At 35.9% G+C, this 13637-nt stretch overlaps 1 protein-coding gene across 2 annotated transcripts; it reads left to right on the top strand.

Moving 5' to 3' along the window:
• Window positions 1-4589: 4589 nt before the first annotated feature.
• LOC120087656 (pleiotropic drug resistance protein 2-like) lies at window positions 4590-13601 on the top strand. Of its 2 annotated transcripts, XM_039044499.2 has the most exons (19): window positions 4590-5101; window positions 6748-6868; window positions 6966-7054; window positions 7804-7888; window positions 7974-8264; window positions 8347-8437; window positions 8534-9434; window positions 9532-9692; window positions 9800-9903; window positions 10008-10158; window positions 10241-10440; window positions 10571-10903; window positions 10999-11289; window positions 11369-11452; window positions 11559-11692; window positions 11800-12027; window positions 12171-12342; window positions 12437-12691; window positions 13147-13601. In XM_039044499.2, the coding sequence occupies exons 1-19, from the start codon at window positions 4734-4736 to the stop codon at window positions 13414-13416; spliced, it is 4329 nt and encodes a 1442-aa protein (XP_038900427.1). In that variant the 5' UTR covers window positions 4590-4733; the 3' UTR covers window positions 13417-13601. The 2 variants fall into 2 exon arrangements, with proteins under 2 accessions (XP_038900427.1, XP_038900431.1); XM_039044503.2 differs by lacking the exon at window positions 13147-13601 and having other exon boundaries at window positions 12416-12578.
• The last annotated feature ends 36 nt before the right edge of the window (window positions 13602-13637 follow it).

The following is a 13637-nucleotide window of genomic DNA, read 5'->3' as shown; positions in this document are numbered from 1 at the left end:
TGAACTCATTAAAAATACATACCCAGATGTACTTTTTCGATCTTCCAAATCTCCAGTATAGTCACTATCTGTATATGCTAACAATCCAGCATTTCCTCCTTTTATGTAATGAATTTCATAGTTCACAGTCCCTTTTAAGTACCGAAGTATTCTTTTAGCTGCTTGAAGATGATCTTCCATTGGTTTTGCCATGTACCTACTTATAAGGCAAGTAGCAAACATCATATCGGGTCTTGTGGCAGTAAGATACATTAAACTTCCCACCAATTGTTTGTAATATGTATCATCAACAGGGACCCCATTTCCAGCTTTACTCAATTTGGAACCAGGAACAATTGGGCTGTTCACAGAGTTACTTTCCAGCATGCCAAACCTTTTCAAAACCTCCAATGCATATTTTCTTTGACATATAAAAAATCCAGAAGACTGTTGTAACACCTTAATCCCAAGAAAGAATCGTATTTTTCCCAAATCGGTCATATCAAATTCACGCAACATGGAATTTTTAAAATCAATCATCATAGTTTCATCATCACCAGTAAAAATTAAATCATCAACATACACACTTACAATGATAATTTTTCCTTCCAAACTTCTCTTGGTGAATAATGTTTGTTCGCTATCGCACCTTTGAAATCCTTCATTGATGAAATGTGTTTCAATTCGACTAAACCAAGCACGTGGAGCTTGTTTTAATCCATATAAAGCTTTGTGCAATTTGTAAACTAAGTGCTCATTAACCTTCTTTTGATACCCTTTTGGTTGCTCTACATAAACATCTTCAGTTAACTCACCATGGAGAAAAGCTGAATTAACATCAAGCTGAAAAATATTCCAATCCTTTTGTGCAGCTAGAGCAATAATCATTCTTACTGTATCCATCCTTACCACTGGTGCAAAAACTTCTGTGTAGTCTACTCCATATTGTTAAGAGTAGCCTTTAGCAACCAATCGAGCCTTGTACTTATCAATTTTTCCGTGCTCATTGTATTTGGTTTTGTAGACCCATTTTACTCCAATCCTTTTAGCTCCAATTGGTAGTTCAACAAGTGTCCACGTTTTGTTCTTCTCAATGGATCTGATTTCATTGTCCATGGCCAGCCTCCAATTTCCATCTTGTATAGCATCTTCAAAATACAATGGATCAGTCGATATCCCTAGTGCCATATGAGCTTCATCCTCTGAAAGACCTTCTCCACTAATATAATCATCCATCCATGTAGAAAGACGCCTCTCACGAGATTCCCTTAAATTCCTCACATTTTGCCCACCATCACCAAAAATGTGATCCTCCTCCCTAACTCCATCTTCTTTATCACTATCAAGTTCATTTTCACTCACATTTTCTTCCTCATCTGCATCATCACCATCACCCAAATCTAAGTGTACTGCTACTATTTGTTTTGCATCCCAATCCCATTGTTTTTCTTCCTCAAAAATTACATCTCTACTCACAAAAACCTTTCCACCGACCGGATCATATAGTCTGTAACCTTTTGACTCCTCACTAACTCCCAATAACACACAAGAAATGCTTTTATTGTCTAATTTGGTTCTTTTTGCATCTGGAACATGTGCATGTGCATGTGCTACACATCCAAAAACCCGAAAATGATCTACTGAGGGTTTTATCCCACTCCAAGCCTTCTCTGGTGTGATATCTTTGACCACCAAGGTAGGACATCTATTTAAGACATAGATGGTCCAATTTACTGCTTCCGGCCAAAAGGTTTTGGGTATATTTTTCTCGATAGCATTGAACGAACCATGTTCATTATCGTTCTGTTTTTCCTTTCCGCTACACCATTCTGTTGCGGAGTATAGATGGTCGTTAATTGCCTTTTGATCCTATTTTGTTTGCAAAAATCATTGAACTCAACTGAATTAAATTCTCCTCCTCTATCGGTGCGTAAACACTTAATAGGCAACTCAGCTTCTTTCTCAACCAAGGACTTAAAGTATTTGAAAGAGTTAAAAGATTCTGACTTTTCTACCAAAAAATATACCCATGCTTTCCTGCTATAATCATCAATAAACAACAGAATGTACCTTTTGTTGCTATTAGATGCAGGGGTGATTGGGCCACAAATATCTGCATGAATAAGTTCCAGCTCTTGTGTTGCTCTCCAAGTGCTCCTCTTTGGAAAGGGATCTCGATGTTGTTTCCCTTTGATACAATCAGTGCATGTAACATTTGAGGCACTAAATTGAGGAAGCCCATTTACCATGTTTTTGCACTGTAGAATTCTCAAACCTTTGTAACTCAAATGTCCATATCGTCGATGCCAAAGATGAGATAAACTTTCAGCTTCAGCTTTTGTTTGAAGGCACTGCTCAACTTGTGTTTGAGAAGAAATTTGGGTTAGCAAAATAAACATCCTGTTGTTGCTCATTTTTGTTTGAATAATTAAGCCTTTCTTTGGATGAAATATTTTGCATTCCCCTCCCTTGATCAAAATAGTCAAACCTTTTTCTTGCAATTGTCCTATGCTCAAAAGATTGTTACTCAATTCTGGAATATAGTATACCTCAGTAACAACATGATTAACTCCATTCAGAAACAACTTCACATTTTCTTTTCTCATCACATCCATTTTAGTGTTGTTTCCCAACTTCACTGGATGTCGGAAATCTTCATTGAGCTCACTAAACATGAATCGATCACCACACATATGATTAGAACACCCGGAATCAAGAAACCATGTATCTTCTCTTTTGACTCCATGCAATTCCTCATAGGACATTAGAAGCATTTCTTCTTCTTCATCGATTTCGGCATAGTTTGCTTCTTTATTTTCAGGACACTCATATTGATAATGCCCAAGTTTTTGGCATCGGTAACACTGCACATTTGCTTTGTTGAAATTTGCTCGACCCCTTCCTCTTCCTCTTCCTCTTCTTCTTCCTCTGTAGCTGCCTCGACCTCGACCTCTTCCTTCATCATTCGTCACCTTCAAGGCTTGCTCCTCTCCGCTTCATCGCTGAAACTTTTGTTCATGTAATATCAAAGAACTTTGCAACTCATCAATAGTGAGAGTATCGATATCCTTTGACTCTTCAGTAGAACAAACAATATAGTTAAACTTTTATGTTAAAGAGCGTAGAATTTTTTCGACCACTTTCACATCTTGCATATCTTCTCCATAAATCCGCATCTTATTTGCCACCGTCATGACTCTGGAGAAGTATTCTGTCACTCCTTCACTAGACTTCATCACAAGAATTTCAAAGTCTCTACGAAGAGCTTGTAGATGAGACCTCTTGACCCTTGCATTGCCTTCAAACTTTTTCTTCATTGCATTCCATATTTCTTTAGAAGTGTTCTTCTTGAGAATGGTTTCTAAAACTGTACGATCAATGGCTTGAAAGAGATAATTCTTTACTTTCAAGTCTTTCAGCTTCATCTCATCATTTTTCTTTCGCTGGGTTTCTGTTTGCAACAATTCGCTAGCTGGTTCAACATATCCAGGTTCGACCAACTCCCAGTATTCCTTGGATCGAAGGAAGTTTTCCATCAACATGCTCCAATGATCATAATGACCATCGAAACGTGGAATTGCCGGCTGTACAAAACTTCCTTCATTCTTATTTCCTTCCGTAGTCATTTTGCTGCAAAGTTTCAAAGACTGCTGCTTTGAAAAATCAAAACCACCTTGGCTCTGATACCAGAATGTTGAGAACAAAAAAATTGCACAACAAACTGTCTTTTATTGATAATGCTGCTAAGCTTAAATAGTAGCTAAACTACATCCACGAAAATAAAGGAGAAAAAATAGCAACCCACTCTTACTACAATTCAGCAAAGTGGAAACAGAAAGCTAAAAATAGAAAACTGTTATAACAAAAAATCTTTCAAAAATAATAAATTCGGGTTGGTTTGGGTTATATTAGATGAACCCATGAACTAACTCAATCCATAAAATTTTCAATTATTTGAACCCAACTCAACTCAAATGAGTTGATAACCCAACCTAAACTGCATGGATTAAGTTGGATTGATCGATTTTTTTGGATCATCGAGTTTTTTGAATACCTCTAATTTCAATATTCTCAAATGAACATTCCGTTTACATCACACAATAGAAAAAAGAAAATTTAAAAAAAAAAGAGAGAGAGATTAAAAGAATTATAATTAGGCAACATAATATGTGCGCTAAGAAAATTTTCAATACTATGGGTTATTGTTGTTGGGTCCATAAAATAAATAATAATAAATTAATAAAACATTTAATGATGTGTCAAATATTTAATAGAATAAATAAGTAGTTGGTAGTATTAAATATTTTTTTAATGATAATATAATTATTTTTCTTTTGGGAATGACACGTATTCCATGCATGTACATGCATACAACATACAGCTCTGCATCAATATGATTACAACACGACTCATTTAGTCCTTCTAGAACTCCACGTCAGAAACGTTGACCAATATAAAATATTAAAAAGGTCAAAGTTGGTCTGTGCCTTTGTAAATGAAATCTCGTAAAATGGTTGTCAAAAAAAAAAAAAAAAAAAAAAAAAATCCCGTAAAAATAGCTCTATAAATGTAGCACAAGTTATGAACAATAATTGCAACACTTACTAATTTTCTCTTTCGAAGTTGAAAAATCAACAGAGGAAGAGATTCGAAAAGAAAAGGAAAAAAAGATTTAAAAACCCACTTAGCCAACTATTAATGAAATCCGAGGGCTAGCGGAGGCCCACGTGGCGATTAATAATAAATAAAATAAGATGGCATCGGCCTTCACCGGAGACGAGTTTCTACGGCAAACGAGTAGCCGGAGCTGGAGGTCGTCAGCAAGCATGAGGGAGATTTGGAATGCGCCGACGGAGGTGTTCGAGTGGAGCAGCCGGAGGAAGACGGCGGCGGAGGAGGAGGAGGAGCTGAAATGGGCGGCGATTGAGAGGCTTCCGACGTATGAGAGGGTGAGAAAAGGGATGGTGACGCACGTGAGGAGCGGCGGGAAATTTGTTCATGAGGAAGTTGACGTCACAAAGATTGGAAGTGAGGATAAAAGACAGTTGATGAACAACATTTTAAAGGTTGTTGAGGAAGATAATGAAAAATTTCTCACCCGAATTCGGGCTCGAACCGACAGGTTCGATCCTTTGAATCATTTTAGATCATCCTAATATTTTTCGACTTTTTTAGTTTTTTATTTTACAAAATAAATTTATATATGTTTCTTTGTTTTGTTGTCACTTCCTAGTTCCTACTATGTTTTTCTCTTTACAAAATGCTAATTTTTTAAATTTATTTTTATTTTGGAATTTGGAAGTGAAAACTATAATATAAAAAATTGGAATGAAACAAACATAAAGTCCATAAATAGAAAATTAAAATTGAAACATTCTCAAATAGAGCCTAAATACTTTCAAAACACGATAATTCTAAGGTGTGTTTGAGGATCAAATTTGTTTTTTAAAAAAATCATGATAAATAAATTCTAAAAAAAGTTTAAATTTTTTTTATTAATTTAAAAGTTATTTTCGGATAATCTATCTAATAGAGTTTCTTCCCCAAAAAAAAAAAAAAAAAAAAAAAAAAAAAAAAAAAAAAAAAAAAACTTTTAAATTAGTCCAAGTTTTGTAATTTTTTTCATTGTTTATTATAATTTCTACAACACTTTTGGTCATATGAAATAATTAAAAACTTATACTAAACCACTTTTTCAAAAGTATTTATAGAAAAATCGATTTTGTTAAAGTAAATTTTCTTCACAAATTATTCTAAACAAACTATAGAAGTTCTGTATTTTAACCTCCAGTCATTGGTTGGAGAAAATATGTATGTATGTATGTATAAAAGATTAAATAACTTAGAATGTTCTTGATTTATTTTTTCCGATTGAGTCGTAGTAATGTTCAATGAACAGTGTGATTTAACATAGTATTCAAATAGATGTCTTATATTTTTATAATTAATCTTCATAGTTACTAATTGGAAAAAAAAAATTGAGGGGCGGGAACAACGTGACTGACAATTTTTTATATCATTGAATCTACAAGAGATAACTTATAAATTATATTCCTATCTTAAATCAAATAATTACGAGAAGAAGATAGATTTTTAACATGCATTAAATGGTTATACAGTTTAGCAATTGAATACTTTTTTAAATAGAGTAAAAAAGATGTAAGACTTGTTTGGATTAACTTTTTAAGTGTTTAAAATAAGTATTTATAAGTGCAAAGAAAAGTATTTATAAACACTTAGAAAGTCAGTCCAAACAAATTAGTAGTATATCAACCGATAATGTTTGTAGTCACTAATTGGAGAAATTATCTGAGAGTTGGAACAATATGGTTAGTTTTACATCGTTTGATATATGAAAGAATTTAAAACAGTTATTTTTATCCTGTATATATAACTGGTATTAGGGGCAAATAGATTTTAAACATGCACTGAATGGTTATTAGACAACAATCCTATTGTAACAACCACATTTAAGGTCCATTTGGATTGACTTTCCAAGTTTTTAGAAACACTTTTTTTGCACTTATAAACACTTATTTAAACCCTTAAAAAATCAATCCAAACACGCCCTTAATCATTTTTTCTATAGTTGAGTTCATGAGGCATTGTAGTAAGAATATGTATAAAAGATTAAATACCCATAGCTTAACGACCTAGTAGCGACGTAACCATCTACTCTCATCTCATCTCTTTGAGCTTATTGCTTGGGAATGATCTGTTTGGTTGGTGAGAAAATGCAAAGTTACTAAATCATATTCTTCTTTACAGGGTAAGAGTTGAAATTCCTAAAATTGAAATAAGATTTGAGAAATTGTCCATTGAGGGGAATGTACATGTTGGAAGCAGAGCACTTCCAACACTTTTCAACTCCACCATGAATGCAATGGAGGTGCTTATAAACTATTGTTTCTTTCATTTGTTGATCTATATTTGAATTTGGGAGCTTTTCTATGATTTTTCTACTGAGAAAAATGGTAAATAAACAGGCTGTTCTTGGAGCAATGGGGCTCTCTCCATCAAAGAAAAGAATTGTTAAGATACTTCAAGATGTAAGTGGCATAATAAGGCCCTCAAGGTACATTTTAACTTCCCATTTTGGTTATTAACTTTCATGTTTCTTAATGTTTATACTTCGTTGAGTCTAAGATTTGCTTAGTGTGACATAGATTTGTGTTCTGAGTCACATGTATTGTTGAGTCTAAGATTTCGAATGCACAAAAATTTCATGGAAAAATGACCAAAACAAGTGTTATGGAAGTTCAAGGATAAAAAGTATAGGTTAAACGGCAAATTTGGCCCCTCTGATTTGAAGTTAGAATTTACTTCACATGGTTTATAATTAAAAATTAGTCCGGGACTATTTATGAGGATTATATCAAATCATAGAGACTATTTATTGAGATTTTACCAAATCAAAGGGACTTAATTCTAACTTTTAAACAACCATAGGGACTAAACCCTAACTTTCTTCAAATCATAGGGATCAAATTTGTAATTTAACCAAAAGTATAACGTTGAAAATGTAATGAAAAAAGAAATAAGGATGAAGCTTTGAGAATATTCTCACAAGCCTCGTATGAGGTGGAACCTCCACGTACGATTTTGAAGTTGAGTCTTTCCAGCAATGGGGCGTAGGGACGGGTATGTTGATTGGTTTAGATAGGGCGGTTGGGCTACTACGGGCACCTAGAGGGATTAGTGGCCAACCTTATGTAAATGTTACTTCTCTTATGATTTTGGCTATTTTCTTTTGCTTAGAAAAGTGATTAGTTATGTGTACACCATCATGTTATCACAACTTATTCTGTTTTCTATGTTTTCCAGGATGACATTGCTACTTGGTCCTCCTAGTTCAGGAAAAACAACACTTCTAAAAGCACTTGCTGGAAAATCAGATGATGATCTAAAGGTCAGGCACAACTTCTCTCTGCCATCTCTTAATGGATAGAATTGTTTCTTCATTTTAACTGAGAAATTAATATATTGTCAAACAGTTAAGCGGGAAAGTTACATATTGTGGTCATGAACTCGACGAATTCATACCTCAAAGAACCAGTGCTTATATTAGCCAGCATGACCTTCATTACGGCGAAATGACTGTTCGTGAGACATTGGATTTCTCTGGACGTTGCCTCGGAGTCGGAACCAGGTATGACTTGTTAGTTGAATTATCTAGAAGGGAGAAAGAAACAGGAATTAAACCGGATCCCGAGATCGATGCATACATGAAAGCCACAGCTATGGCTGGCCAGGAAACTAGTCTGATCACTGATTATGTTCTAAAGGTCTGTCTATTATGTCCTCTCTTCGGGAAGATCATATCTGTACAGATATAAAACATATTGAAACTGTTCCAACTTCTTTCAGATACTTGGTCTGGATATTTGTGCTGATATAATGGTTGGAGATAATATGAGAAGAGGCATCTCAGGCGGACAAAAAAAGCGAGTAACCACCGGTATGTTCGGTTATAGATTATGATGATTATGTTTTGAATTTCTCACTTGATTTTGATTAGTTTTGAAGAGAATCTTTGGTGTGTGTTAAATTCCAGGGGAAATGTTGGTTGGACCTGCAAAGGCATTTTTCATGGATGAAATATCAACAGGATTAGACAGTTCTACCACTTTTCAGATTGTCAAGTTCATGAGGCAGATGGTTCACATTATGGACATCAGCATGGTCATATCGCTACTCCAACCCACACCTGAAACATTTAATCTTTTCGATGATATAATCCTTCTTTCAGAGGGTCAGATTGTGTACCAAGGTCCACGCGAGCATATTCTCGAGTTCTTTGAATATGTAGGATTTAGATGCCCAGAAAGGAAAGGAGTTGCTGACTTTCTGCAGGAAGTTACCTCCAAAAAGGACCAAGAACAATATTGGAGCAGGAAGAACCAACCATACCGTTACGTATCGGTGTCGGATTTCGTCCAAGCGTTTGCTTCTTTTCATGTAGCCCAACAATTCATAGAAGATCTTAGAGTTCCTTTTGACAAATCCAGAACTCATCCTGCAGCATTAGTAACAGAAAAGTATGGTCTTTCCAATTGGGCACTTCTCAAGGCTTGCTTCTCAAGGGAATGGTTATTGATGAAGAGAAACTCTTTCATTTACATTTTTAAGACTTTTCAGATCACAATCATGGCTACAATTACATTCACAGTGTTCTTAAGAACAGAGATGAAACCAGGTTCGATCCGAGAGAGTGGGAAGTTTTGGGGGGCCTTGTTTTTCAGTCTTTTAAATGTCATGTTCAATGGGACAATGGAGATGGTAATGACAGTTTTTAGGCTTCCTGTTTTCTATAAACAGAGGGATTTCTTCTTCTATCCAGCTTGGGCTTTTGGCTTGCCCATTTGGCTACTCAAGATTCCAATCTCATTACTGGAATCGACAATCTGGATTGGTCTTACATACTACACAATTGGTTACGCGCCTGCTGCCAGTAGGTAAGAACAACAATAAAGTACAATTAATCAGATGGCAACAAAATCAAAATGAGTTATGAATGGTGCTTAAATTCTACCATCACTTTCAACATTTCAGGTTCTTCAAACAGCTGCTGGCATTCTTTGGAATCCATCAAATGGCTTTGGCTCTGTTTCGCTTCATTGCAGCCCTCGGAAGAGCAGAGGTCGTGGTAAACACGCTCGGTACCTTCACTTTGCAGATCGTATTTGTGCTCGGTGGCTTCATTGTCTCCAAAAGTGAGAAATCACTCTGATATCCATCCTCCTTTCACAATCTTATATTAGATAAAATATATCCATATACATCTAATAGTAATAGGTAACTGTTACCTTTCAATATGCAGATGATATCAAACCATGGATGAAATGGGCCTACTACGTTTCTCCTATGATGTACGGACAAAATGCCATCGCGATCAATGAGTTCCTTGACAAGAGATGGAGTGCTGTAAGTTTTGTTAACCATCCATTGAACATTAGAAAAATTGAAACTTTAAACTTAAAAACTCAAAGAATTTCATTCCTTATACTTACCATCTTTCTTTGGCTCAGCCAATTCTCAACTCCACAGTAGGAAAGATCCTCCTAAAGGAAAGAGGCCTGTTTACTGATGAATATTGGTTCTGGATTTGTATTGGAGCACTTTTTGGTTTTTCTCTTCTTTTCAATCTTCTTTTCATCGCCGCACTCTCTTTTTTGAATCGTAAGTTGATACTACAAACTTATCTTCTTTTGCTTTTGAATTGAATATGTTTCTTGACCTTTTGGTCTCTACTTGGTTCCAGCTTTTGGTGATAAGAAAGCTGTGATATCAGAGGAAAACTCAAAAAGTTGCTCTAAGAGACTATTGACGTCAAGTTCAAAAGGAAATAAAAGCTCAGGTGTTAGTGTGGCAAATAATCGTACTAAACGAGGAATGGTTTTGCCGTTTCAACCTCTTTCTTTAGCTTTCAACAATGTGAACTATTATGTTGACATGCCTGCAGTGAGTACCTTTAATTTAGAATGTACTGTTATATCATATATGCTATCACTACATATCTTATAGTTACAACATATGTTTGAGACAAGGGAAAAAAGCAACTCTGTGATGAGTTTTTGTGTACCTTTGTCAGGAAATGAAGAGCCAAGGGGCCGACGAAAGACGATTACAACTGTTAAGGGACGTCAGCAGTGCTTTTAGACCTGGTGTTCTTACAGCATTGGTTGGTGTAAGTGGTGCAGGAAAGACCACCTTGATGGATGTATTAGCAGGAAGAAAAACCGGTGGCTACACTGAAGGAAGTATAAAAATTTCTGGGTACCCAAAGAACCAGTCTACGTTCACTCGAGTTAGTGGCTACTGTGAACAGAATGACATCCATTCACCATACATCACAGTGTATGAGTCCTTGTTATACTCCGCTTGGCTGCGTCTTGGGTCAGATGTAAAAAAAGAAACACAAAAGGCATGATTCGAACACACTCCGCTGGGTTCCAAAATGCTTTTAGAGAATGAAACAGATGATGATGTAACTGAAAATTTTATTGATGATCTATGCAGATGTTTGTCGAGGAAGTGATGGAGTTGATTGAGCTTAATCCGTTGAGAAATGCTCTAGTTGGACTTCCTGAAGTCAACGGTCTTTCAACTGAACAAAGAAAGAGGCTCACGATCGCTGTCGAGTTGGTTGCTAATCCCTCTATTATCTTTATGGATGAACCAACATCAGGTCTAGATGCAAGAGCTGCTGCTATTGTAATGCGCACGGTAAGGAACACGGTTGACACGGGACGAACGGTTGTCTGCACAATTCACCAACCAAGTATTGATATCTTTGAAGCATTTGATGAGGTATTTGAGTTTACTGATATAGTTTCAACCTTCAAGTGGGGTTTTCATAAACTGATTTTTCCTTTGCTGTTACTTGCAGCTCTTGCTAATGAAAAGGGGAGGACAGGTGATTTATGCAGGACCACTCGGTCACCATTCTTCCCTTCTAATCGAATACTTTCAGGTATGATCGATCATCTAATCATATTCACATACATCCACATTTAGCACGATCGGTTTGTAACAGATTCATCTATTAGTACTCCCCACATATCTGAATACTTTTGCAGGCCATTCAAGGGGTTCCAAAAATTAAAGAGGGCTACAATCCTGCTACTTGGATGCTCGAGGTGAGCTCTGCCACTATAGAGACTCAACTTGATATTGATTTTGCAGAAATTTATTCAAACTCCGACCTTTACCAGTAAGTGAAATTATGCTGGAAATCATTTTTCCTTGAAGTTTCTTCTGCTCCAGTAAGTGCATGATTTGATTTTCTTTCTTGGGTGAATCTTTTCCTTCATTCCTCAGGAGAAATCAGATCCTCATAAAAGAGCTAAGCAGTCCACCAGAAGGGTCTAAGGATCTTTATTTCCCTACTAAATTCTCCCAAGGCTTCACAACTCAGTGCAAGGCTTGCTTCTGGAAACAACATTGGTCGTATTGGAGAAACACGCGGTACAATGCAATCCGGTTCTTCATGACCGTCATAATCGGTATTCTGTTTGGTATAATCTTCTGGGGTAAAGGAAACATACTGTAAGTCTTGTTCTTTTATCTTCGACCACATTCCTAATATAATTTTCCAGTGAATATGATACCTCCCATTTTTAATTCTGATTGAATAAAACAGACGGTTTTATGAACTTTTATTACCAACTTAATCTTCATTATGTTGACAGAGAGAAACAGCAAGACCTATTGAATGTTTTAGGAGCTATATACTCTGCAGTTCTCTTCCTTGGAGCTACCAACGCCACAGCTGCACAAACCGTTGTTTCAGTCGAAAGGATGGTGTTCTATCGGGAAAGAGCTGCAGGGATGTATTCCGAGTTACCATATGCATTCGCTCAGGTAAGGAGACAAAAGTCAATATCAAATTAACAAGTTCTATCTCTGAATATAACATTTTCCATTATCAATGTAGAAAAATATTTGATATCTGCAGGTGGCCATTGAGACAATATATGTTGCCATTCAAACTATAATTTACGTGCTGCTTCTATACTCCATGATCGGGTTCGAGTGGAAGGCAGACAAGTTCTTCTATTTCTACTACTTCGTATTCACCTGCTTCACTTACTTTTCAATGTATGGGATGATGGTTGTTGCACTTACTCCTGGCCCTCAAATTGCTGCAATTATTATGTCATTTTTCCTCAACTTCTGGAACTTGTTCTCTGGTTTCCTCATCCCCAGGCCGGTACGTGATTTCGAACCTTATAATAAGTTACGCCATATTTTAAAAATCTAGAAGACGACATGGCAAGGACACGTTTATAAAATATACATTTAAAAAATATATATCATTTTTATACCAAATGAAAATTCATATTAAATGGATTGATGCATTTGTATACTTAAAAATTTTAGCTTAATATATTTCACACTCAAGTTATTATTATTGTCATATATGTGTCTTCTAATCTACTCAATAAGTATTAGATGCATGTCTAACACATTTGTTGCACTAATAAGTGTACCATATATGTCTAACAAGTTTCGGACTATCCAACACGTGTCGACGGACACGCTCGCCAAACTACAATGTCATTCTTCTTAGTTTAGAACCTTTACTTGAAAAAGAAGGCAAAAAAGTTTGATCCTCAAAGTTGAAAAGACATTTTTATTGAAAGTGTAACCCTTGAATTGCTGCAGCTAATTCCTGTGTGGTGGAGATGGTATTACTGGGCTTCACCAGTTGCTTGGACAATCTATGGCGTTTTCACATCACAAATAGGAGACAAAACCAACTTCCTAGAGATTCCTGGTTCAGAACCAACGCCAGTAAATGAATACCTCAAGAAAAATTTGGGTTATGACCATGACTTCCTAATATGGCTTGTCATCGGCCACCTCGGTTGGGTTCTTCTTTTCCTCTTCGTCTTCGCATACGGCATCAGATTCCTCAACTTCCAACGAAGATGAGAAACTCGACCACAAAACCATTCTTTAAGTTATGTGATCAAATTCACACAATGGTTCAATTTGTTGTCTATATAAATCATTCATCGATTTGAAATGTGTAATCCTTTTTTAGCGGAAACTATCTTATGATCTTTAAGGAAGTTTTTTGCAGTTTTATATAAGAGCATAAGAGATTCAAATAGACACTCCTCAACAGTTTCTGGCAATCTCTCTTCTAACTC

Source organism: Benincasa hispida, chromosome 10 (genome assembly GCF_027475165.1).
Source record: "Benincasa hispida cultivar pf3 chromosome 10, pf3_genome.v1.1, whole genome shotgun sequence".
NCBI classification, from domain to species: domain Eukaryota; kingdom Viridiplantae; phylum Streptophyta; class Magnoliopsida; order Cucurbitales; family Cucurbitaceae; genus Benincasa; species Benincasa hispida.
This window is presented reverse-complemented; position numbering and strand designations above follow the sequence as displayed.

What these genes read in the sequence shown, in the direction of transcription:
- LOC120087656 (XM_039044499.2), top strand. Translation starts at nt 4,734, where the DNA reads ATGGCATCGGCCTTCACCGGAGACGAGTTTCTACGGCAAACGAGTAGC. An exon ending in TTGACAAGAGATGGAGTGCT is followed by an intron (nt 9,904 to 10,007) that starts GTAAGTTTTGTT and finishes TCTTTGGCTCAG; the next exon opens with CCAATTCTCAACTCCACAGT. An exon ending in GTTTCCTCATCCCCAGGCCG is followed by an intron (nt 12,692 to 13,146) that starts GTACGTGATTTC and finishes GAATTGCTGCAG; the next exon opens with CTAATTCCTGTGTGGTGGAG.